The sequence below is a fragment of the Notechis scutatus genome, chromosome 1 (assembly GCF_049901735.1).
Source record: "Notechis scutatus isolate UNSWTSFEM ecotype Mainland chromosome 1, rNotScu1.2, whole genome shotgun sequence".
In the NCBI taxonomy this organism is placed as follows: domain Eukaryota; kingdom Metazoa; phylum Chordata; class Lepidosauria; order Squamata; family Elapidae; genus Notechis; species Notechis scutatus.
The window spans coordinates 275371374-275398222 of NC_142009.1; the positions used below are offsets into that span (position 1 = coordinate 275371374).

At 35.0% G+C, this 26849-nt stretch overlaps 2 protein-coding genes across 7 annotated transcripts in view; one reads left to right on the top strand and one right to left on the bottom strand.

Annotated features, from left to right (window-relative positions):
• Nucleotides 1-9: 9 nt before the first annotated feature.
• Nucleotides 10-17521, bottom strand: SNAP23 (synaptosome associated protein 23). Of its 5 annotated transcripts, none has more exons than XM_087951662.1 (8): nucleotides 17129-17521; nucleotides 9774-9877; nucleotides 8601-8642; nucleotides 8020-8068; nucleotides 7635-7752; nucleotides 5011-5154; nucleotides 4306-4450; nucleotides 10-1792 (listed from the first exon to the last, which is right to left on the bottom strand). In XM_087951662.1, the coding sequence occupies exons 2-8, from the start codon at nucleotides 9828-9830 to the stop codon at nucleotides 1727-1729; spliced, it is 621 nt and encodes a 206-aa protein (XP_087807788.1). In that variant the 5' UTR covers nucleotides 9831-9877; nucleotides 17129-17521; the 3' UTR covers nucleotides 10-1726. The 5 variants fall into 5 exon arrangements, with proteins under 5 accessions (XP_087807788.1, XP_026526833.1, XP_026526832.1 ...); XM_026671048.2 differs by lacking the exon at nucleotides 17129-17521 and adding an exon at nucleotides 13701-13848; XM_026671047.2 differs by lacking the exon at nucleotides 17129-17521 and adding an exon at nucleotides 13627-13848.
• A 157-nt stretch (nucleotides 17522-17678) lies between these two features.
• Nucleotides 17679-26849, top strand: part of ZNF106 (zinc finger protein 106) — a 51640-nt gene continuing 42469 nt past the window's right edge. For both annotated transcript variants that reach the window (XM_026671038.2, XM_026671042.2), the window contains exon 1: nucleotides 17679-17786. The gene's annotated coding sequence lies outside the window, so the exon portion shown is untranslated. The remainder of the gene's footprint in view (nucleotides 17787-26849) is intronic.

Consider the following 26849-nt stretch of genomic DNA (forward strand, 5'->3'; position numbering starts at 1 on the left):
TACAATTAATTTGTTTTGAGCTTCTTTATAGTATCTAGATTGTTGCAGGTAATCCTTTGACTTGCAGCAAAACATGCAAGGACTAGAACTTTATAGCTTCAAGTTGAATAAAATACAAGTTCTGCTAAATATTGTGCCGTTGAATAAATCAACAATTTGGTGGATTCTTAATTAGAAGAGAATTAAACCTTTCTTGCGAAAGACTGGGCATCTAGAAGTTTTGAAATTTGGTCATTTGTATAGATATGAAAGAGAAACCAAATCAAGAACCTTAATCCTGAAATAGGAGTAAACTGAAATAGGCTCTAGGTCAAGTACTTATTACAGCAAACTACACCATGTGACCTATTCAACAGCTCACAGCTCATTAACAGTGATTCATAGCAGTTTCCCTTGGATCCTTCTACATACTAACATTTTTAAAGAAAATCTGATAAGCAGCAATTCAAATACAATAAATCATATTTTGTGATGCCTGCAGAACCATACCACCATTAAAATTTTGTGAATTGGATCAAATTCAGGTCAATTTTAATAATAAAGCAGTGCTTGAAACAGATTTCTTTGAAAAGTGAATGAGAATGTATGGTCCAGATAGAAAATGTGAAACAGTAGTTATTAATATCACTAAGAAGATGGCTTTTGACTTCATTCAACTTAAGATTGTACCCTGATTTTGATGATTTAAGCCCCAATATTTTTTTAAATAAATACAGTATTGAAATCACAATATGCTGCCCTCTACAGATTTGTACAGATTGTATGGATTGTTTATATTAAAAGGATAATACATTTCTATAAGGAATACTTTTATGAATTTTGTGCATTTCTGATAAAATGTTTTAAAAGATCCACATAGAGATTTCATAGACCAATCTCAGCAGTATTAATACCTACAAATACACTGTTTAAAAATGGCAGAGGTTCAGGATATTTATATAAAGGCATATTTTAATTTCCTTGCAATCTCATGAGATTCCAAATAACCAAGGGTAACATGCTCCTAGTCAAGCTGTCTGAGTTGCCCTTTCCTCTAATTCCACTAACATACATAGTTTCTGTGAAAGAAGCAAAAGAAATAAGGATTGAAAAATCCAATCTTTTGGAGACAAAAGTGACAAATGTTTAAATTTGTCTAAGTTGCATTTATGCATTATGGATTTTTGTATGCTTATTTACCTAATTTGCATGCAAATTAGAATAGCTATGGCTTGAAAGTATACTTTATATCCATTATCATCTTTCCTTTTTATGAAAAACTTGGTAATGAAATCAAATGTTTTGAAAAAGTAGGAGCAAGTTTAATTTCTACAAATATGTACATTTCATGAAAATCCATCATCCACCAATTCAGCGATGATAATGCAGTATTAAGTGAGGTAATTAAATTTAGTGAGTGCATTCTCTGCCTTTATAATCAGTCAGTTTGCACTCTTATCTCTGAGTTGCCATAAGGAAAGGAAAGGAAAAAAAAGAGTGGTGGTGGTGGTAAGACTAACCTCACAGAAAGGACAAAACCAAGAAAAATGAAGCCCTGAGGATATGAACATTAATAAGAAAGTTACATTTCTGTTGTGCTGTTTTCCTGGATTTTCATGCTAAACATGTACAATACAATAGTGTTCTGCTTTGTTTCATTTTCTGAACATTGCTTCTCTTCTTTGGAAAGTGAGGATATTTGTAGAATGAGAAAAGATTTCAGTTGACTGAAAACTGGCAATGGCTATCAGTTCTCAATAAGCTTTTTGGCTCTTGCATTGGCTTGCTCAATACGGTCTTTGTTAGTTTCAGCCTGAAACAGAAAACAAAATGCAAAGTTACTTGTAAATTATAAAGGTGCACAGATACTATTCAAGTCTCTTTATATTTCTTCAAGAATTGCCAAGAATGTGGAGAACTAAAACAGAGACATTTAAAGTTATATGCAAGTTATATGAATAGAAAAAATCCCCTTTCTCGATTCTTTTAGGATATGCCTTTTTGTAAATTGCTAGGAATTCTGTAAAGATTCAGGGTATTCAAATGAAATGAAAGAAATTAAATATAAATTCCAGCTTGGAGGGAAAGTACTGGAGTGTATGTTTGAGTCCACTGACTTGTTTAGAAAACAGCCACAGTAAAATTAGCCATGAAAGTACCATCATATTTAGGAGCAAGGAAGAAAGCAACATAGGTTTACAAGAGAAAACCTTTTCAATAAGTTCATAGCTGACAGATACAAATACATTCATAAGAAATCTTCTCATTATTGTACTGCTACACTAATATATAGTATGGTTAATTTTTTAATTTAAAAATTTAACATTTGAAACAATTTTTTTAAAAATAATTTAAAATATTCAAAACTCATGTTAGCAAATATTTACAACCTATTTACCGTTCAGTCTAATGACTAGCTCTTACTAATCTGTTCACATACAGTACACAACGATACCGCTGGTAAGCTTATTGAGAGAAGCAAAGCAGAAGAAATATTTAAAACAAGAATTACTTAAAAGAAAAAGAGTTCTCAAAACAACATGGTCACTTTTCTTGATATTATAAAGTGCTGCTATGATTTTTAACAGGGTTTGTTTATCACCAGTTATGCATCATTATTCATTAATTGTCTGAACATCCATCAATGACAAACTTTTCAAGTTTATGTATTAAAATATTTTTAAAAACTTGCTTCAATCTTCCCCGATTTATACCTCATTTTCTCTAAAGATTGCTTTGCTTTAAAACTGGTACGAATATCAACTTCTTAATGATAAAAATATTTATTCTTTCAACCAACTTATTGCATTTGAATGGGACACATGCAAAGCAAGGATGTAAGATAATAAATCTATAACCTTGGGTACTCAGTGTGATGTCATGGATGCTAACACTTCCATTGGTGTCTGCCAGGTTTTCTACCCTATCTGCATTATAAAAAAATTAATTAACTAAAGGCACCCAGAAAAACAGGAAAGAGGATTAAGATAATTGATGTGGGTTTTAAAAAAAACACCCATCTGTGATCAGACCAGCCAATGGTGCTCTGATTCCAAAGGTCATTTTGACAGTTGACCTATTAGTCACTTATTCCTCTTCACCTCCTACTGTATTTCTGTCAGGGCATTATATATAAACAAGACTTTTTCTTTTTCTTGGCACTGGTTTATCCATTACAGAATATCAATGTTTCAGAGAAACAAGTACAGAACTTTGAGAAAGCCCAGAGTCAGAATAGAGCAACTTCAGTGGTATTTATTCTATTTTGGGCAACACAAACCTGCTTTTTAACCAACCAGGATGTGATCTATAGTTCAATGTGATATACATCTTTAGTATATACACATAGTGACCTTGTGTGTGTGTGTGTGTGTGTGTAGGACCACCAGTTTGCGCTCTGTGAGGGTAAATATGAGTTGCATCAGATTCCACATTTACCTTGTACTTAAATTCTTGGACAAATTGCTTTTTTTTAAAAGCAACATCAATATCTTCCTGGAAATTAGTGTTATTCATTTTATGAATGGACAACAACAATTAGAAGGCACATGTAACATACTTTTCAAATGTGGTCCTCATTCCCAACAATACAGTATTTATTGGCATTGGTATTCGTTTTATTTTTCATATTTTATCATGATGGAAATATTATTTCAAGTTCACAATCCCAAAGGGTTCACCATGAAATCAAGCTTAAATATATCCTACATAGAAAAATAATGCTTTGGGTGGAGGAATGTTATCCATACAAGAGAACACGGACACAAGGTGTTGGTAAATTGGAATACCTCTACACCAGGGTGTCAAACTCAATTTCATTGAGGACCACATCAGGGTTGTGTATGACCTGGGTGTGTGTGTGTATGGCAGGGGCGTGGCCACAATGGATGTGTCCAGCTTGACATCATTCCCGTTGGGGCGCCTGTAGTGGCCCGCGTGTTTCTGCCAGCGAAAACTGGCTCCTAAGCTCCAGTTTTGCTGACATAAGCACTGCGAGCCAATCCTTTGCTGTTTCCGGGGCAGTCCTGTGGGCCAGGTCTAAGTACCCCGAAGGCCAGATTCAGCCTCCAGGCCTTGAGTTTGACACCCATGCTCTACACCAGGGGTTTCAAACTCGATCATATCGCAGGCCAAATTGTGACGTATCATGATGTTTACCTTTGCGGAGCTGGCGTGGCCTGTGAGGGCTGTATCCGGGCTGTGGGCCACCAGTTTAACAGGCCTGCTCTACAACATGGTACTGTATTCCAGAACAATTAGCTACTCTTCCAAGCAATTAAGTCTCTGATAATTAAGTTAGTTAAGGATCCAGTTCTCACTTCTTACCTTCACATTTATTCGGTCTATTTGCTTATTTTGTGAATCAATCTCACTGCCCATATCCACAGCCATATTTTTCAGATTTCCCAAGATGTGTCCCACTTGAGTTAAGTTATCCTCCATCTCATCTTCTCTGGCATCATTTGTTATCCTTTTCAAAATATCAGAAAAAAACTGCTTTGAGCACTTGCAAGTTCCTTCTTCTTCATTGTAATGAACTAAATTCATATTCTCCTTCTCTCTCTCTCCCCTTCCTCCCTGCCTATACACATACTTACACTAGTCAAATTGCCATAGGGCAGTTCTCAATAGAAATTAAAAATCATCAGTTAAATCAGAACAATTACAAAAATACTAAAACCATAAACAGAAATAAAAAAACACAGAATCATAAACAGTCCTAATTCTATCTCTCATACACATTTCATAACTTCAGTCTTAAAATACATCTAATTGGCAATTTATAAAAGATGTTAAAAATAAGCCTGTGTTTTTAAAAGACCTTTACATTCCATCAATCATGTTACAAAATTTGATTCAAAACGTCCTATTATTTGGAATCTTTGAAAAATTACTAAACAGTGTTCCAAATAAACATTCATGATTTACACAGAACAAGCTTCTCATGATGGTTTTCAATATCCCAGTACTGTTCTAGAGGAACAGATACGGAATCTGTATTCATCAGTGGAAGAAGAAAATACTATTTACCGCTTTATGTATCCTCCATTTGGTCCTCCTGAGGTCTGTTGTTGGTAATTTTCTCCCCGTCCTGGTTGTCTGGTTATTATATGATCACCTGAGTTTTCACCCCATGTTGTCTTATATGTTTTACTAGTCTCAAAGTTCCTCGTTCTATAAGAAAAATAGAATAATTAGTTAGCTAAAAAGATAATTTAAGCAGCCAACTGATTTATTGCTTATTACATGATCAAGTTTGTGATTAGGAAGAAAAATGTATGTACCACTTAGCATTATATTTATGGTATATCTTTAATTTAATGAATTGTATGGAGAAACTTAAAGAGCCAGCTTACTGCAGTAAGTCACCAGGCTAGAAACTGACAGTCAATGAGTTTTAGTCCTTCCTTAGGCATGAAGGCAGCTGGATGACAGTGAGCTTATCACCCTCTCTCAGCTGCAAGGAGGCGGCAATGGCAAACCACTTTTGAACAACTATGCCAAGAAAAATAGAGGGATTGGTCCAGATAGTCACCAGGCATCAAAAAACTGACTTGAAGGCACAAACCAACAAAATATTGAGAAAATTATATTGTACTAATTTCACCAAATCATGCATCAGATAATCATCACCAGATAATCATTTTGTTAATGGCAACAAAAATGAAGGAATAAATGCAAAACTTATTTTTCTATTCCAACATTCATATAATCAAGATAAACCTTGTATTGTTTTATGCTGTATTACTCTGTAATATTTAATTTTTATTTGGTTCTGGACTGACTCCGTACAGTGATACCTGATATTTTAAAAATAAAACATAGGAATCCTGAGGCTATGAGCATTCTTACAAAACAGTTGCATGCTGAGTAATATATGACAAAAAACATTTCCCCCATGTGGTAGATCAGAGTTAAATCAATATGTGAACATTATCATAACATTGCACATTTTTCCTGTAAGATTTTTAAACCTATGTATAAACTATTGTTTTCTATAAGCTACATAGGAAAAATATCCTAATAGACTTAAATTGTATATCAACTGTTACTTGCATTCTAAACATTGTAACTATTATTTCAGATTAATCAAATCAGAATAAATAACTAAATATAAACTACAAGCAACACGGCACAGACACAACTACAGACCATCACAAGGTGTTATGAAAACATGCACATTCAGACATGCATCATGTTAGAACATCACCTTCAGATAGCTGGTTAGCAGTGTAAACTGCTTCTTAATACAGGTATTTTCCTAAATTCCATTTTGACCAGTTAAGTGGATCCAACCTCTGATGTTAAATCTTCATTTTATTAAGAAGGAAAAGTGGGGTGATTAGGAGAGAATGAAAAAGAGTGAACAGTAAGACAAGCAAGCAGATAACTATTTGTTAGCTGACAAACTATTTCAAAGTAAAGCTGAGAGTATGCTATAAGAAGAAAAAAACAGCTTTAACGCAAGTCAGGAAGAAAAGCATTATTATGAATACTATATTCAAAATTTGTAAAAGTGCTGTGCTATTCTCATATATATTCCTTCCATATATGTAATAGGTATTACGTAATTTAAAATCCAACCCAAGCTTATATTAATTGCTTTAGTTTTCCCATTCCAATATATTATCAGATTTAAGTCACAGGTATATGTGTACATCTAACTAAGCCTTATAGCACCTAACTACTGGTACATGACCACTGGCTTTTCTTCCTTAATTGGCACAGCTTGAAAACAACAATTTAAACATTCACTGTTTAAACTTTATTATATCATCCACCACAACTTGCATTTGTCATTACCAGAAAACCAAAAGCAGAACAAACCCACAAAAGTTAAAAACATTCTGGTTATTATTTTATTCACAGGTTAACTTTATGGACAAGTATAGTTAAGTAAGCATTTCCCAACTTTTTCCTTTTTTATAGGCACCACTACACTGAACAGAATGTTTTTGTAAATTGCAAGAAAAACCAGGGGACAGCAACCATAGTTGGTGGTTGTCATGGCATGGGACCCCAAAATTATTTTTTAAAAACAAATACATTTTTAAAAGGCTGAAATTTCACAGGACATCAGTGTTCTTGTTTGAAATCTTTTAAAATTTGAAGTAAAAATGGCAATAATGAAATCTTTATTTTGGAGTCTATACTACCAACCACTGAAACAAACGTTTTCAGGCTTCATAGATTTGAAGAAAGGAGCCATCATTCACACTTGCATGCACCCATAAAGTTTTGGATAATACCCCATTGGAAAACCTGAAGGGGCAGGTTGGGGTCAGATCATCTCAGAAAAGGACTATTTATGTAGTTACTCAGAGTGTACCTAATAGAACATAAATAAGACTATATGAATGCAGTCAGTGGCTTGGACAATGTTAAGGTAAAATGTGATTTCTTTGAATTTTGTTTATTGTGTTAATGTGAACCCAGTTACTATTGTTTGTATGGTTTATGGCTTAGGATTATAAATGAACACAGACCATGGTTTAGTTATTACAACATCCAATTTGTGCTTTGAATTCTGTAGCAGTTTTTTTTTTTCATCAGAGAGAACAGTAGCTTCTTTAAATTTTCTAGTCACTGAAGTTCTAAACAAGAGTGAAATTTTTCCTTGAAAAAAGCGTCTTACCAATCTGCTTTTAACTGACCTATTGCATGGACAGACACAGAGACCACAGCACTTATTAAGCTCTGTCAAGTTCTTTTCAGCTTCTTTCATGTCTTTGTTTATTTGATCCATACCTTCTTCTATGTTGTTTAACTTTTCTAGGAAAAAAAAGAAGCTTTAGAAACTTTAAATGACGTAAATGCTTACACTTCATATAGGAAGGTCTGCATTCAAAACACTTTTTAAAAAGCATTTAAAAGCAGCTTAAGAAGTGTTAATGTTTCTGGAAACTACTGCAAGCCTATGGACAATGGCCATGCCTGTATCTGGACTGAATTAATTATGTATATTTATTATGTATCATTATGAAATATAGGGTTCTACATTTATAATCAAAGATAACATATTGTTCTTGTGCAACTCACCGCCTTGTTCATCTAACATGGTAATGGTTTTGATTCCAGTATCTTGTGACTATAATGGGGGGGAGAGAAATACAGAACGATTACACAGTGGAATTAGTGTAATGACACAATTTGCTACAGACTATTGTGTGGAGATACTACTAAATAATTACATAAAAATTGATCAGCATAAATACTACTATATAAAATTTCCTTCCAGGTAGAATAAAAATTCCAATATTGCAAATTATTTTACAATACTGGTATAAGTACATGGTGAATTGGTTGCTTTTGTTTTTTGGTCCTATGACAAAATTATTTCAATGTTATTTCAAGTTTCATTGTTTGCTTATTTTTATTTATTTAAGAAAATTTATATGGCTGTCCAACTTACTCTGTGACTCTGTGTGACTTACAAAGATAAAAACCCAATATTAAAATAATTGAAAAGCAGAAAAAAAAAGCAGGGAAGTTCTAAGAAAATCTGAGAAATACTTCCATACATCTAATGCTCAATGAACATAATATACTCAATGTCATTTCATGTTCTCCACCTGATTTCCCACCCCCAGCTCAATGAAAGCCTTTAACTTCTTCCTTACCTCAATGGCCATGCCAAGGATCCTCCTTGTGCTTTCCAAAGACTAAAATAAAGATAAGATTTCATTTCAGGCATGGAGATTTTCAAAGATATGTAATTATTATATAATTTTAGACATTGCTGTAAGTAAGCACTACAGTATACTTTTGTTTCTGACACAATGCAACTAAGCAAGGTTTTGTCTTGATTAGTGGTATTTTAAAACTCAACATTATGATGCAGCCACTATTTTCTAGACAAACCCTTCTTTTTAGATTCTGTGCAAGTCTGTCCTCCTGGATTCTATAACCTTTTTTTTTATAAAGGATCGGAATTTGTTCTATTGCGGCAGTGAAGACAAGCAGAAATACGCCATTAGCAAGTCTCCACCTCTGTCTTCCAAACTTGGTGGCATTGCCCCTTGAATGGTCTGTTTTGGCAGGGTGAAGAGGATGGGAAGGGAATTGTTGCAATAGCTGATCCACTCTGCTATTCGTTCCATCTCTAAGAGAAAGTATGTAAGAGCCCTCAAAAAAGAGGCCACCTGCTAACGCTGAAAGGACTTTGTGGGGTTAAAATACAATCTGGAGGAAGGAGGGATGCTAAAGTGCGGCATCGTATAATATTTCCATCTTTTCTTTTTGGCATACCATCCTTGATTTCTCCCAGTTTTCTTACTCCCATTATGATGTCCTTACTATTCCCTGGCTACTGTGCTAAGAAAGAATTTCAGCAGGAGTAACTGTTTCCACAGGTTGATCCTGATATATAAAATATGTATGTATTATGCACACACACACATACACCTTGCAGTGTGCTAAGCTTGATTGTGCTTATTCATGAAGGATATTTATTATATGGTGGTGGTTTTTTTTTACACACAGGGCTATGTGTGACATATAAACAAGACTCTCCTTCAGAAAATGCATTAATCCTAAGGAAAAAGTATTTTTGCTTTCTAAATCCAAGTATTTTTGCTTTCTAAACCCTCATTTAGCAAAGGGGAAAAAGTTGTGATACATCACGTGATGTGTCATTACAAATTTGACACCTCCGATTTAGATGATTTAAACCTCCCCTTCACTGCAATATTATCAAGCAATATAGGATAACCAATCAATTTTAGTGGAGATCATGCACTCTAAGTTTATCTACCCAAGTTATTGGGCAATAATATATTATTTGGGGTGTTTACCTCATCTGTAACTTGATGGGCTCTCAGTTGAATTTCTTCAGGTGACAACTCAGCCATGTTTGACCCGTGTTTTTCAACTGCAATTATTCACAACAGGATTTCTTCTAAAATAGTAAAGTATCAGTGATAAGGGTATAATCTTGACCAATTTTAAGCAAATAAATAAAGTGTGTCCTATTAAATTTTTATTTATTAAATTTATATGCCAAATTTATAACAGTTCAGTTGTCAGCTTTCTAGGAAAAGAAAATTTCAATATTAGAATGTTCTTTAAAAATAACATAATGAAATACAATACTTCATGTATTTATTTATTTATTGTTTCAATCAGTTTATATGGCCATCCATCTCAACAAGTGACTGTTGGCTGTAAACATAATTAAAATAAAGTAAAAAGAATTACAAGCATTACCAACACTGAACTGCAAAGTAGGCAAGAAACATCAAACTTAAATCATTAATGTAACCAAGAAGTGGCTCCCTGAACACAATCTGGGCCCAGGTCCAGGACTTTAATGTCATCCTGATCTCCAGATAATTAATGTCTTTAATGGTAGAACTATGAACAGTATCCAAATATTCTACACTATATCTTCATTATAAAATAACAGTTTAAATAAAAGTTATACTTCTACATGATAAGTTGAGAAATAAGAAGTCATGTTTGCTCCAACCGCCCTCTTCACCAAATGATTCTCATGCAGATGGTCTTCCATTAACTCTGACCAACTTTGGACCTAAGAAATTAATTTCTAACTTTTTATAAACTATCACTACTATGGTATTTCTAAATAATCTAAGACCTATTGATTCCCTCACTTGGTCAATTATCCTGCTTTTTGAGGGCCCACCAATCTTTTTTTAAGATATTAATTAGTATAGAATTACAACTATTGGGTTCAGGCAAAATTGGATGGCAAGTATTGTTTTCTTCCCCATAGAAAAATACATTTCTAGGGATGTATTTGCAGAGAGTACAAATTAAACAAACTTGTTTTAAATAGGACTGACAATCATATTTCAGTTGCTTTTACTAAATAAGTTCAGTATTCAAATCTGAAGAAAATATCAAACATTCATAAATAGTAAACAAAAAGATGGTATAATTGACACACATAAGGGCAAAGATAATTTGCATTCAGGACAATTGTAACAATGAAAATGGCAGATAAAGAAGTCTACAAGTTGCCCAGATTCATCTCTGGTTCCTCCATTATCACTATTAACTGGAACATAATATACAATTTTCACTAAACTATGGATACTACTTCTATGCACACCTATAACTCTTAGTTATCACTTTATATTTTTGACATATGTCATTCATAATTTTGTACCTTTACTTCCCTATTTACAAAGTCTACTCTACTGTATCAGACCATCTTCACTCACATCTATTAGACCCTTCCCTTTTTCTCTTAGTTCCACAAACATACTGTTTCTTTCATTTGACTTGGGAAGTCACCTTCCTTGCTTTGTGTTTACATGCCTAGGCATAGTTCTCTATATGCTGTGAATCAGCCAGATAGGCCTGCAGATACTTATCTCCTGGGTCCATGGTTTGGTTAATTGACACTTTCATATCATACCTTTTAGTAAGAGGAAAAGAGAGTAGACTAAGTCAGTGTCCAATAGTCAACATTATTGTAAGGACAATGTTAATTTTGACAAATTTGGCTCAGTATTGCCACAAATGTAACCAAAGCAAGTCTTACTGCATATATTCTCATACTATTTTATGAAAATTAAAATGTCTAATCTGGGGACTATCTTACAAATTAACATATTATTGCCTGCATCCTAGTAATCAGGAAGTATATGCAGTGTTCAAAGGTACACTTCCAGATGCTTTCATTTACCTATTCTGGGGATTTTTTTTGTCACAATAAATATGAGAAGAAAAGAAACAAGTGACATTTCACCCCAAAGCACTATGTGAAAAACACAAAGTAATTTACATTTATGCAGCATTTTTCCAACTGTTTTTCCATTCTACAAGTCAAAATGGGAACCTCCGCAATTTGCTAATGGTATTTTATTTTTAAAGGAGTGGAGACTGCTATTTAGATATATACTGTATTGATATTTCTGCGCCATAGAGTATTTTCCAATTTCCATCACAAAGAAACGTGGAGAAGAAATATTAACTCTGAGCGTCCCTCTCTATTCATGGAGAAAGTACAGGAGAAGAGAAGTTGCTCTGCAGATATATGCAGAAAAGGTCTTCGCCCTTCTCAGGGATCCCAGTTTATTAAGTTGTAATAGTAGGACATATTTTCAGCAGAAATCATTTGTTCTTCTGAGAACTAATTATGAAATTTGCAAAGTAAACAAATCTTCAAAACAGAAAAGCAGAAAACTTCTGTCAATTGGCTTATATGGACTGCATTTCTCCACCGATAAATTGCGATTCACTGATGGACTTGATTCAGCATCCATGGTTCCCATCCCCACCCTAAACTTCAGATAAGAAAGGTACCTGAATGGAAATACACTTGCAAGAAAAGACAATGATGTAACTAAATAAAGAACTGAATTTTTAGTCTCTTGGGGACAATTAGGATAGGTATGTTAAGTCTATCAAATGCTTAATGTACCCATTTAGCTTACATTTTATGCTTAAAGTGCTATTACAGCCTACCATTTTGCCACTAAAATGACAATGAGTACATAATATATGTCCCTATAATTCAGGATGAAGTCAAAAACTTAAATCTATGATGAAACAACTGACTTTCCAAAGTACCAATGAGCTTTAATCTAGGATGGAACTTCTTACGTAAATCTGTTAAATTACACATATGAACAACTTCCCGATTCTGAAAATGAAAAGCAAAAGAAAGGTTCCAAGAAAATAGTTGCGTTACTGAAATATACTTCCCCAAAGAGTATAAAGAAGTAACTAAATTTTAGTTATCCAGTAACTAAATTGTGCAAGTGGGTTTTTTTTTCTTATAAAGGGAACTGATTTTGCAAAACTCTCCACTGTGAAGGAATAAAAAATACATGAATACTGGTTAAACTTGATTTAAACTTCCAGATTTTGTTTCCTGTCCTTTCGCCTATTCATTCTTCGGCCCTCTTCCAATCTGCACCATTTAATGGAGGGGGGGCAGTGAAAACACTGCTGCTTCCTGTTGCTCTTGTTAATTGAGGCTTTTAAAAATGCAGTAAGAAACAGATGCAGCCAAAGGGATAATAGCCACCACGATGCGTACCTCTCGTTTTATGCTTTTCCCCACTACAATGAAAAGTCCCAAAACAATAAAAGCCCTCTCCAGTCCCAGCGCCTCCTTTGGCCTGCGAAGTGAGGGTTCAGCAAAAGGATCCCCACAAACAAGAAATACAGCGCGGCCCTGAGAGGAAGCCGACCGGCAGCATTCCTCCCGAAACCCAACCAGCCCAAGCTGAGGCCTAAGCCGAGAAGGCAAGGCAGCCACGGGCGCTCCCCCACAAGCCCCCGAGGGGTGGCCACTCCTGGCCCCGAGGTCGGCCTCGCCGCCCGGCTCCGAAGGATGCTGCGGCGCTCTCCCCTCGCCCTCTCCGGCTTCCCGCGCCCATTCCCTTCCCCTTCCTCGCCCAGGACGCCTCGCCGCCCGCTTCCCCGGACTGCTCTGCCACCGCCTCGCCCAGGAACTAACCCGCCGCTTAACCCCTCTGCCTTCCTCCGGCGGAGGAGAAAAGCCTCCGGCACCCACCCCGCAGTCCCTCCGGCGCTCCAACCTGGCTGAAGGGGACCTCTGACGCCCCCCGCCCGCCCTGCCCGGGGACATTCGTCGCTCGCCCCTTCCTCTTTTCCTGCCCGCCCGCCCGCCTCTCGCTCTCCCCGCCGTTCCTTCCTCCGGAGACTCACCACGGTGCTTCGTTGGCAAAAAAAAAAAAAGCCCGAGCTCGCCCCGCGGCTCCGCTCCGCCCCGCCCGCCAGACCTTTCGGGCCTCTGGGCGCAGATCTCCCGCTCTCTCCGCCGAGGGGACGAGCCTCGCGCCCGGTTTTCGGAAGCCCCTTCCCTCCGCTGAACCCCACCCAGCCAGTTTCCTGAAGCGCCTCCTCCTCCTCCTTCCCTCCGGTTCCTTCGGGGGCCCAGCTGCTACCTCCTCCCGCCTCCCTCCTACCCGGTCTTTGAGTCGCAGCGCATTGGTCGCTTTGGAAGGCATTGCTAATAGCTATTGGTGGGAGGAAATGATCGTCATGTTTATCTCCCCTTTCGCTTTCTCAGGTTGTTGATTCGCCTCCAGCATCCGGCTGGCGCTGGGTTTATTTTTTTTAAACTAAACCCCATTCAAGGTACAAAAGGTCTCGGCTGTGCAAAAATCAGGGTCCTGCGGTACCGACAACGCATCTTCTAAAGCAAGCATCATCATCACAACAACAACAAACTACATGGCCCAAAGACCAAATCGTTCTCCAAACATATCATCACGAAGATAATATACAAAATGCTAAGTGCTCAAGAAATACAGCATACTGTCTCATCTGGCAATTCCCTCCAGAGCTCTGGAAATATTAAGATTTTTTTCTTTCTTTCAGGACCCCTTCATACTGTAAAAGAGCTTTTGCTTACATGGGTTGTTATCAGTATTTACAGTATTACAAAAATTAAAATGATGCATTCATTGCTATTATCTTTTCTCACAATTGTTTGATGGAATTTTAATGTCTTACTTTTCAACATAATTTGATTTTGGGGAACCCTGAGAAGGTCTTGGGAGACTTCCAAGTGTCTTAGAACCACACTTTTCTCAGGGATTTGTTCAATCTGAAGTCCAGATAAATCATAGAGTACATATAACTGTAAGGAATGAATAATGAATTAAATCAATGATTTGAAGGTTTTACCATCATGGAGCAAAAACACAGACTGAGAGATAGAACCCCTTGATGTCACATGTAGGAGTGGAGTGTGGCATTACCAGTTGTGTGAACGATACCCAATTGCACATCTCCATCTAAGCTGTGACACAGATGTCAAATTCTGATTTTGGTGTCTGGAACCAGTTAAAAGGGATGAAACACATTAAAGCTGAGCCCAAACAAGACAGAGTTGCTGTTTGTTTGTTATGTTGGTGCTGGCACTGTCTCTGGAGGTGGAAGCACCATTCGTGAAGGGACCCATGTATATTTGGTGATTCTCCTGTATTCAAAGCTACTGCTGGATGACCAGGTAAAGATTAGAGCCCAGAGTGCCTTTGCCCAGCTTTGTTTGGTGGCTAGTTGTAACCCTACCTGAAATGTGAGAATCTAATAACACTTATTCACATCTCTTCTCTGGGCTACTGTAATGGGCTCTAAATAAATCTACTTTTGGGGACCATTTGGTAACAATAATTGGTACAAAATGCTGTGCTCTACATACTCATGCCTTGGATCAGAGGTCTTCAAATTTGACTTCTTCAAGATTTGTGGACTTCAACTGCCAGAATTCCTCCTCCAGTCATGTTAGCTCAGAAATTCTGGGAGTTGAAGTCCACAAATCTTAAACTTGCCAAGTTTGAAGACCCTTGCCTTGGATTTACTTTTCCTATATTTGCTCCATGAATCTTAAAATGATTGATTTGTTACAGAAGTACACATGGAGTGCCTCAGAAGGTGTGAATTATGAAAAAGGATCTCTGGTAAAATGATGCAGAGCAAGAAATTGTGGATAAAAAGTATATAAGTATGAACATGACAAACAACTGAGAATGAAAGATGTTGCATCAAATGTGTAGAGAGCAAAAATAGTTGAAATGATGTAGTGTACTTTTGCCTACTTTGTTATAATTGTTAGAAATGAGTATATTGAGTATCCTCAATTAAGTCTTAGTGTACTTAATTGACTATATAAAGAGAAACTTAAAAATAAGTTGAATAAAGTGGTAACAAGAGTGTTTCAAAAGTATAGGTGACAGGGATTGTGTCAAGAATAAACATATTAAATGAATACATTGAATTGAATACCAAAATATTCAATTTAAAACCAGTACATTGAAGTGATTTGGTCATGAGGGTACGATTTGGTCATGAATAAGGATCAAATAGCAAAACAGAGATGTGAAGGGAAAATAGATCAATTAAGAAAAGACCAAGAAAATTGAGTTGGATGGAATTGGTAACATCCTCAAAAAGGGAGATGCTAAAGAATAAAAGGCAATTTATAAATTTATAACACAAACATTGCATTGTAGCTCCCCGCCCTTACCTCCTGTCTTTAATTTCTTTGGCTGATACATTCTTATTTCTGCACTCTGCATAAAGCTACTAATTATGAAATGGAATACTGTAATCAGAGATAGGTATGGAGGTGGCATAATTAGTAGGATCCATGATTATTATACCTCATCCTATGAAGGCATATGCCTTTTTCATTTTGATTATTGTTAATGGTTGTTCACATATAAAATGATGAATTTCATTAAGAATCCATGCCTTGAGCCAATATGTTCTACTACTTTTATACCAAGGTAATGTGATCTATTATTTGATAGTGATTTCATATGGGGCCATGTAAAAATAATTGTGCAGCCCTTAGTGCTCTCTAAGCTTTGTTGTTTACTTATATATTATTCTTAGCAACATCATCAGTGCTAACAAATTGTTATGCAAAAACACCAACCCCTTGGTGGGTTTCATAATTGTGAGATATTACTTTACTGTTTCATGTAGATCCTGTTTAAGAATGTAAAAAGGATATGAACTTAGTAACATCCATTCTGATTTCATGGATCTGACATTTACTTATTTAACAGGAGACAACTAATACCAGTTGTCCACAGATGAATTTCAGCAATATCAGTAAATTTTCATCTTTAAAAGAATATCCATCATGCTAAATTATTTTTTTATTCTTCAATATATACACAGATCAGTTATTTTTTGTTGTTGTGCACTAGTTGTTTGATTTTTAAAAGATCATATTTTTTAAGCTTCCAGAAGCACTATCCAGATTTTCAGGTCTTAAGTAGCAGAAAAATTATGACATGGTTGTAGCAGGTTTTTAATAGTCATCTTGTTATCAGATACTTTCTAAGACACCGCTCCAGCAATAAAATACGGGGCCTTCTATCTTAAAAAGCTGGAAACAATCACATGAAATCAATAAGTAGGAAAACTCTGCATATTGGGATTCATGCTCCAGTGTTTTGTATTAGTTGTGATGCTGGGTAAATTAATGTTACATAAATTGTGTGTCTTTTCATGCTATCTAGCCTGGGCTTGGAAATTAAACATGGTTAAGCCAAGCCAATACACTACAAGGATGGAAAATCAGCAGGAAATGCCAAGGCTGTACTGCAAATTACACTGAGAAACTGAATAAACAGGAAAGGCGATGTCAAAGCACTTCCCGCTGGTTGGTAAGATAATTAATTATACATACGTGTCCTGAAGGCCACCAGGAGCTGTATTTAAAAAAAGGGTTTTTTTCGTTTTATTTAAAAACACTCGAAGGTAATATGTTACTGCTGTGATAGTATTAAGATCTTTGAGAACTTGCTGCATATATCCATTTTGTTTGGAAAACCTTCATTTTCAGTTCACAATGTCAACTGCTCTTTAAGCTTCTAGCCATGCCTTTTTATTTGGAGCAAGAAGCCAAGAAGATTATTTCCTCCACGCAAATCTCATTCAGAAGCACTCGAAACCGAACTGACCAATAGCCCGCTGTACAAACCCAATACAGTACTGCAGCCAAAAGGTAACCCTACACAAAAAAACCCTACATCTACCAAAATGCATCACGCTGTTTCTTTGAATTAGAGATACCCAGTGTGACTCATTTCCTGTTTCTATGGTATTGCAAAACTGGCTTCTCTGGATTGTAAACTACTATTCCCAGAATGCATACAAAAAGAGGATTTGGTTCTCTGATTGGTTGAAACCGTATGAAGACGCTCCCGGCCTGTGGGGCGGTTCTCTTTTGGGTCGAGCTTGCAGGTCTCCGGAGGAGGCTGCACCGGCAATGGGCGGGGTTTCGGTAGCCCATCTTGTTGGGTGATGCGCTCGTGCTTCGCGGCTGGATGAGGCGGATACGATCTGTGAGTACCGCGAGGCAGGCAATAACTTCGCCCTTTAAAGTATGAGGTGGAAGCTGAGCTTAAGTCCCGGACTGGAGGGTTGCTAATTTTGATAACACTTGTATGGGGATGAAGCTTTTATTTTCATTGCAGCCGGCTGGAAAATAGTTAAGTAATCTTTGAGGATCAGTTGATAAGGAACCAACTTCAGAAGTTGGAAAGCAGCCGAGGACCTAATACTGTAGCACAACGAATCCCCGTTTGTATAAGAAGTTAACATTCTTTGTTTTTAAACCACAACGTTAGAGGAAAACACAGGAGCCCTATATAAGCTTCGGAAATGTTTCCAAACTTGGTTTTCTTCCACCAAACTTGGCTTTCGTCATAAGCTGCACAAATGGGAGCATTCAAGAAATAAGCATGATAAAGCCTTATATTTGGACTGCAATTGAATAAAACTGCTGTGGTAAAAGAGTCCTTATGTATCCTGTTCAGTAGTTCTGGCCAAACATTGGAGAGCCAATGCAGCCATCAATAATTCAAAAAATTAATAGAGGAAATTACTAAAGAAACAGTTTTTAATTGGCTTAAAAGGGAAGGCAATAAATAATTAAGAAAAATTCCTTTTATTCCCACTTCACAAAGCGGCATAAATATGGGAGTGGTGGTTAATTTTTTTTTAATTTTTTTTTATTAAGTAAACATTAAAACAGTTGAACACAGTGCAACTTTCTTGGCCGTCATTTTGGCCATACATACTATAGCATAGAAATAAATATAAGTTAATTTTCCCTTTTTCCTTATGTTGTTGATATAATGCTAGTTACATATTTGTTTCTATTTGCATTTATATACATTTATATACATATTTACAACCTAGCTTCTTATCCATCTCCTTTTTCCCTTTGTAGTCTTTTTATTCATATCATATTTGTCCATTATATTTCATTTTCTTTAATTTACAAAACTTTTACTTTCAGTCCTATAAAGCATCAACAATTTCATCTTTTCCTTGACTCCAGCCATTGATACATTTTACTCCAGACTTCATAGAACTCTGTCTCACCCTTATCCTTAATTTCTAGAGTTAATCTGTCCATCTCTGTGCAGACTAATATTTTCCTTATTTCGCTTTCTATAGCGGTGTCTTCTTTCTTCCAATTTTGGGCATACACCAGTCTCGCAGCAGTTATTATGTGTAACATTAAATATATTGTTCCTTTACTGTATTTCTCATCTATAATTCCCAATAGGAACATTTCTGGAGTAAACGCTATTTTTTGGCTGACCATCTCTTCTATTCATACCTTTATTTGCCACCAGTACTTTTTTGCTTTTATGCATTTCCACCACATATGATAGTAGGTCCCTATCTCCAAGTTGCATTTCCAATATTGTGGTGATATATTTTTGCTTATAGTGGCCAGTCTTATTGGAGGGAGGTGCCATCTGTAAAACATTTTATATTGGTTTTCTTTATATGAAGTTGCAAGTGTTAGTTTTCTATTTCTTTCCCATAGCTTTGCCAATTGTCTAATTCAATATTGTAATCAAAATTCTTAGCCCATACTATCATTACTTCTTTAACTTCCTCCTCCATCATTTTGTATTCTAGTAAATAGTTATATGTTCTCTTAATTGCTTTTTCCTCTGTTCCTAATAGTATCTTATCCAATGTCATCAATTCTCTCTGTATGTCCCATTCATTCTTATTTTTCTTATACCTTGATTGGATTTGCAGGTATGCTCAGGGAATTGTGGTTAATTTTGATGGATTACACTCTAGAAACCTGGTATAACATTTGAATGTAATTTGGAAACTTTTTTTAGACTCCCATGTAGACTATGTTCACATGATATACAGAGCTACAAATTAGTCAACTTGAGTTTTAATTTTAAATGAATTTCTGTGAGTTTAGTTTATGATTCAAAGTAACTGCCAGGTCAGAAAATTTTGTGAATTGAATCAGTAAAAGGGAAGGTATCTTTGGATAAGCGAATTGTTATAGAATGTGAGGAAGTATAACCTGGAATAATAGTTTTCAGTCTAGCTCAGGGGTGTCAAACTCACGTGACGTAATGAAACTTTTCCCCCTTTCGCTAAACCGGGTGGTGGCAGGGGCAGCATGTGATGTATCTGGCCTGCGGGCTGTGAGTTTGACACCTCTGGTGTCGCTTATTTCTGCTATTTTTCAAAAACATCATTACAAAGGGTGATACAGTATTGAGCTACTGTGTATGTTAATTCCAACATCATTTAAAAGTTACATATATTTAAATAGAGCCATATTTTAAAATAAGATTCTCATTACTTTATATATTTCATTTACAATTCATACTTTTTTGAAAAGTACTTACATAGTCCCTAAAGTGTACACACTTTAGTATCTTTTGATTACTCTTTTCTTTACAGAATATAATTTGACTGGGTCAAATTACCAATAGCAATCAGCCAAATTATGTGTGATTATTTAATCTTCACCATAACTATAGCCTATAGGTGTGCATTACTGTTTACAAAACCCAATACAGGTAATCCTAGATTTACAACCATTTGTTTAGTGACCATTCAGAATTACAACAACACTGAAAAAAGGGGACTTATGACCCTTTTTTCACAGCATCGTAGCAGCATCTCAATGGTCATGTCATCCAAATTCAGACACTTGGCAACTAACTCATCTTTATGACAGTTGCTGTCTCCTGGGGTCATGTGATCACCTTTTTTTTTTAAGTAAAAGTTTTATTGATTTTAACAACAAACAAAAAACACATAAAACATAAAACATAACATAAAAACATCATCATCCTTCATAAATTTACAGACAATGTATCGGTTGGTTTACCACTCCTTTTTGTGCATCCATTTCATAGTCATCATAATAATTATATTATATAATAAGTCATATTATCAATCAGCAATTATATATACTAATATTATTAAACAATCATTTGACTATAATTTTACTAATTCATACTTAAGCGAGATAACTATAGTTTAGTTAATTTATTTTCTAACAAATCATAAAATCATACTAAGTCTATCTTAATAAAATATTATAAAAATATTATCAACCCCCCCCAAAAAATGTATATTCATTATTTCCTAGGTTTCTAAATATTTTATTATTATATTGTATTATCTAACCATTGATAAAAAAGATCCCAAACTTCATAAAATTGTTTATCTTCTTGTTCTCTAATTTCAAATGTCAATCTACTCATTTTAGCACATTCCAATATTTTCTTAATAACTTCTTCTTCTGAAGGTATTTTCTCATTCTTCCAATTTTTAGCAAATACAATCCTAGCCGCTGTTAATACATTTACAATCAAATACTTTAAGGTTTTATTATATGTATCAGGTAAGATTCCCAATAAAAAAATCTCTGGTTTCAAATCTATATGTTTCTTTGTCATTTTTTCCAACCATATGCGAATTCTAGTCCAATATTTTCTAGCGTCCTCACAAGTCCACCACATATGGTAATATGAGCCAGGTATCTGATGACATTTCCAGCACTTTTCAGATTTATTCTTGAACATTCTTGCTATTCTTGTCGGGGGAAAATGCCACCTGTAAAACATCTTATACAAATTTTCTTTATATGCTGTTGACATTGTCATTTTATAATTTTGAGACTACAATTTTTGCCATTTCTCTAAATCAATCCCATATCCAAAATTCTTCCTCCAAGCAATCATTGTTTCTTTAACTTGTTCTTCCTCTAATTTAATTTCCAACAAATAATTATATAATTTTTTGATCACTTTTTCATCAGTACCTGTCAAAATCCTATCTAAATCAGTCAATTTATCATAGAATCCTTCCATTTTAGAATCTTTAAGATACCTTGAATGTATTTGCGCATATGAAAACCAATTCATCTTTATGCCTTGTTCTTCTAAATTTTGCATCGTTTTAAGTTCACCCTTTTCATCTAGTAATTCCCCATATCTAACTGTTTGTTCCTTCTTATAGGTTATAGGATAAGAAAAAGCTTCAATAGTTGATAACCAAACTGGGATTTTCAAATAACATTGTTTCTTAATTTTCTCCCAATTCAACCATAACGATTCCCGTATATAATGCCTTCTAAAGTAACCCTGTGATTTAGTTCCCTTATACCATAAAAAAGCATGCCAACCCAATAATAAATCATGTCCTTCTAATGCCAACAATCTGGTCTTTCTTAACGTTATCCATTCTTTAGCCCACATTAAGTTTGCAGCTTGATAATACAACTCCCAATTAGGAAGGCCAAATCCTACTCTAATTCTAGCATCCTGTAAAAGTTTTAATTTTATTCTCGCTTTCTTACCTTGCCATATATACTTCAACACAATTTTATTCAGTTCTTCAAAGTAATCCTTACCTAACCTAATTGGTATTGTTTGGAACAAATACAAAATTCTGGGTAAAATATTCATCTTAATTGTTGAAATTCTACCTATCAATGACAATTGTAGGTTTTCCCATTTTTTCAGATCAGATGCTATCTGCTGTTTAATATAGTTTAATATAGTTATTCTCTTTCAGTGTAGTACATCTTGACGTCAAATATATCCCCAAATATTTAACTTTGTTCGTAACTTGAATTTTCAATAGGTCTACCAGCTCTTCTCTTTGTCTTAACAACATGTTCTTTGTCAAAATCTTTGTTTTGTCTTTATTTATTTTCAAGCCAGCTATCTCACCATACATCTCTATCTTTTCCAATAGTTTTAAAGCTGTCTCTAGAGGATCTTCCAAAATAAAAACCAAGTCATCTGCAAAGGCTTGCAATTTAAATTCCTCCTTTTTAACTTTCATTCCTTTTATGTTTGTATCCTCTCTAATATTTCTATTTAACACTTCCAAAGTCAATATAAATAACAAAGGAGATAATGGGCATCCTTGTCTTGTACCTTTTTTAATATTAATAGAATCTGTAAATTCTCCATCTATTATTACTTTTGCCATTTGCTTATAATATATGGCTTCTATTGCTTGGATAAATTTTCTAGCAAAGCCCATCTGTTCCAATAATAATAACATAAATCTCCAATTCACATTATCAAATGCCTTTTGGGCATCTAAGAATATCAAAGCCATTTGTTTTTCAGGGTGCGCCTCGTAATATTCCAATGTGTCCAGGATTACCCTCATATTGTCTTTAATTTGTCTCTTTGGTAAAAATCCATTCTGATCAGGGTGAATAAAGTTGTTTAAGTATTTTTTAAGCCTCTCTGCCAAGATTGAAGCAAAGATTTTATAATCTGCATTCAATAAGGAAATAGGTCTATAGTTCTTAATTTGTAATGGGTCAACCCCTTCTTTTGGGATAAGTGTAATATAAGCTTCTGACCATGTTTTAGGTATTTTCTTGTTTATCATAACTTCATTCATGACTTCTAACAGTGAAGTGCTCAACGATTCTTGTAATGTTTTATAAAATTCTGCCGGGAGACCATCTGGTCCTGGTGCTTTTCCATTGTTCTGTCTGTTAAGTGCTTCGGTTAGTTCCATCATTGTTATAGCACTTTCTAACATTTTCCCAGTTTCACCAGATATCTTAGGTAGGTTAGCATTTTGTAAATACTGTTTAATTTTTTCCTCATCAAGATCCTCCTGTTTATATAATTGTCCATAGAAATCTCGAATAATTGCCTTTTTCTCTTTATTACCATAACAAATTTGACCTTGATCGTCTATTAACTGTAATATTTTCCTTGATTCTTTCTCTTTTCTCAATTTATATGCTAACCATCTACCTGGCCTATTTGCATCTTCAAAATAGTTCTGTTTAGCACTTCTAATTTTTGTGCCAGTTCTTCTTTCTCTACTTGATCCATTTTATGTTTGATTATATCCATTTTGAGTTTAACATCTTTTTTCTGTGGCATTTTCTGTAATTCTTTTTCCAGTTTTTTATGGTCATCTTCTAGAGCTTTAATCATTTGCCTCTTCCTAATGTTCTTTTTCTTTGTATAGTCTATTATTAATCCTCTTGCATATGCCTTCATTGTATCCCAAACATTCTGTATTGAAGTATCTTCTTTTTTATTTTCATTAAAGAAGAAGGCCAATTCTTTTTCCATCCATTGTGTAAAGTTTTTTTCCTTTAAAATAGTATTGTTTAATGTCCATCTAGATCTTCTTTTTTTGTCCTTTCCATTTAATTGTCATTGGATTGTGGTCTGCCCATGTACTTGTTTCAATATTTATTTCTTGAATATTGGATAATAATTCTGTTGATGTCCAAATCATATCTATTCTGGACCATGATAAATGTCTATTGGAATAAAAAGTATATTGTTGAATTTTAGCATTTCTTTCTCTCCATATATCTTTTAAGTTTAATTCATCTGTCATTTTAAAAAAGGATTTAGGGAGAGTCTTCCTATTTTGTCGTGTTGCTTTTGCTGTATAGTCCAGTTTATTGTCTACAATTCCATTGAAATCTCCCATCATAAGTATATTAACATAGTCCAGTCCAATTATTTTCATGTGTAATTTTTTATAGGCTCCAGCCAAGATTTCAATCATTACACCAGCCAAATTTTGTCCTTTTTCTTCCTCAATATTTTGGAATCTAAGGTAAAATTCTGACCTGTCCATCTCCCACTTCAACATCCCACTTTTTTCTTGTTCAACCGTTGTTAATCTGCTATCAATATTTCCAATTATGTCATCTCTTTGCTTATCTTTCTCTTCTATTTTTTGGATTCTCTCATCATGTTTCACCATCATCTGTTGAACATTTTCAAATTTTTCATCAATCTTCCCAATTCTTTGGTCAATACTCTCCATTCTTTGTTCCATACTCATTTTTAGTTCTTGTATTCCTTGCATAACCGTCGCTAAATCCACTTGTGCTTTATCTTGCTTCGCCATTATTGAAAGTCGTCCTCCAGTTGATGGGGAGACAGGAGCAGAACTTGAAATGCCCAAAGGTAAAATTTTCTTACTCATTCCGTGGCTCAGAGTCTTCCGGCTCTTTTAATCCAATTAATAAGGTAGCCAATTGTAATCCAATTAGGAAAAAAGAAAACACCAAAAAGAAAAAAAAACCAGTAAAAAGTAAAAAAGTAAAAAGCCCAAAATTAGGAAAGAGAAATTCTTCAGGTTCTTCAAGACCTTAATCCAGCTGTGAAATACTCAATTATAATTCAAAAGTAAAAATTAAAAATAAAGAGAAAAAAAAGACAAAATAAAGCCCAACAATATTAAAAAGTAATAAGCAAAAAAAAAGGAGTTCTTCAGGTTCTTCTCACCTTAATCCAATTAAAAGACCTCAAAAAATGGAAAATAGCCATAAAAATAAGTCTAAAGTAGAAATAAAGAGGCAAATATCCCAATAAAAAAAATAAAAAAATAAAAACGAAAAACAAATATTCTGAGGCTTCTCCTTTAAAAAAATAAATAAGGTAAAATAAAAAATAAGTATATCAATATTACAAAATATTGTGGGGTTAGAAGGGAGGGATAAACCAGTTAATAAAAAATAAAAAATGAAAGCACACACTGCCTTTTATTTATCCAAGGCTCTTATTTGGCTTCTCCACAAATTTCAAGGCCAAGCTTCAAATATTCAATTGATAATAGAAGTCCCAAAGAGCACCTGTATAAACATCCTCCAGCGCTCTTCCCTCTATCTTATCACTTCCAGTAGCCTTGAAAAGAATTTTTTTTCCCCAGCTCTCAACTTCAAATAAAATATTTTCAAGCCTCTAGTTGGCAGTGTTGCAAAATCTCTTAAAACCTCTCCTCCTTCTTTCCCCCTAAAAAAGCCTAAAAAAAGAAAAAGTATATATATATATATTTATGTATATTTTTTTAAAAAAAGATACTAAAGGGAGCCTCTATTTTATATAATATAAACAGTCAAAAAGGGGAAAAGAAAGCAAGTAAATATAAAAGAAAAAACCAGTCTGATTAACTAGATCGCAATAGAAGTTCAGTGAACAGAAAAAAAAAGTAAAAATAAAAAGCCAAGCCTCATTTTGACATTCTTAAAGAAAAAATCGCCGCTAAGTCAAATTTTGTCAAGAATTTTACAGATTCCTTCTCATTTTAGGGTGTCCTTAAGTCCCAAGTAAAAAAAAAGGATCCTCACCAGCCGATACACTTTCTCTTTGTCTCTTCCTTCCAGAGCTGTCCCAACTTCAGCAGCTTAATGGCTGCCTCCCCACCGATGGTAAAAGAGCTTCTTCTGGATCAACCAGGGACTTGCGATGTCCCTGGGATCTACAGAACGCGCCCCTTACTGTCACCGTCTCTACGGGACGGTTTAGGTCCGTTAGGACCGACCAGGAGCAGGGATATCAGCTGCGATCTCAGAGCCCCGAGATTGCAGCTGTATCGCAGCGACGAAGCTCCGCCTTCCACCGATGTGATCACCTTTTGCGACCTTCTGACAAGCAAAGTCAATGGGGAAGCCATATTCACCTAACAACTGTGTTACTAATTTAATAGCTTAATTGATTCCTTTAACAACCGTGGCAAGCAAAGTCATAAAATGGGACAACACAACAGCTGTCTTGCTTTGCGACAGAAATTTTGGGTGTAATTATGGTTGTAAGACAAAGACTACTTGTATGATAAATACATAAAGATAAGATTTTAAATTCCATTATCTTTATGGACAAGGCAAAAAGTTACTGGGTATGTATGACACCATTGCATGCTGCATTTTATTAAAACGTTAGACTTAACCATGTCTGAATCCTAAACAGTGATTGTACTATATTGGATTCAGGTTAAACAGTAATTCTCAAATTGTTTTTAAATGTTGTATGTGATATGCTAAAATGTGGTTCTTCTTCTGTGCTGAGCTCTTCGGCTAAATGAATAGAATAGAATGAATGAGCTGGAAGGGATCTTGGAGGTCAGCTAGTCCAGCCCCCCTGCTCAAGCAGGAGAACCTATATTATGGTGTACTAATACCACTGTCCTGTAGCTTTCAGATATTTTCTTCCTCTGGAATATATTCTTTGCTTGGTTATTCAAGAAGATAGAAAATTCCCTGTTCTGAGTATAGGTACTGTAAGGCAGGATTTTTTATGTTATCAGCACTTTCGTGTTCTGAAAAAATAAATATT

Bases quoted from the DNA above. Each gene is read 5' to 3' on its own strand.
- SNAP23 (XM_087951662.1), bottom strand. From the start codon at position 9,830: ATGGCTGAGTTGTCACCTGAAGAAATTCAACTGAGAGCCCATCAAGTT. The intron at 8,643-9,773 runs GTAAACACCCCA...TCTTTATTTTAG, and splicing joins CCCATCAAGTTACAGATGAG to TCTTTGGAAAGCACAAGGAG. The intron at 4,451-5,010 runs GTAAATAGTATT...TATTTTGAAAAG, and splicing joins AATGGAGGATACATAAAGCG to GATAACAAATGATGCCAGAG.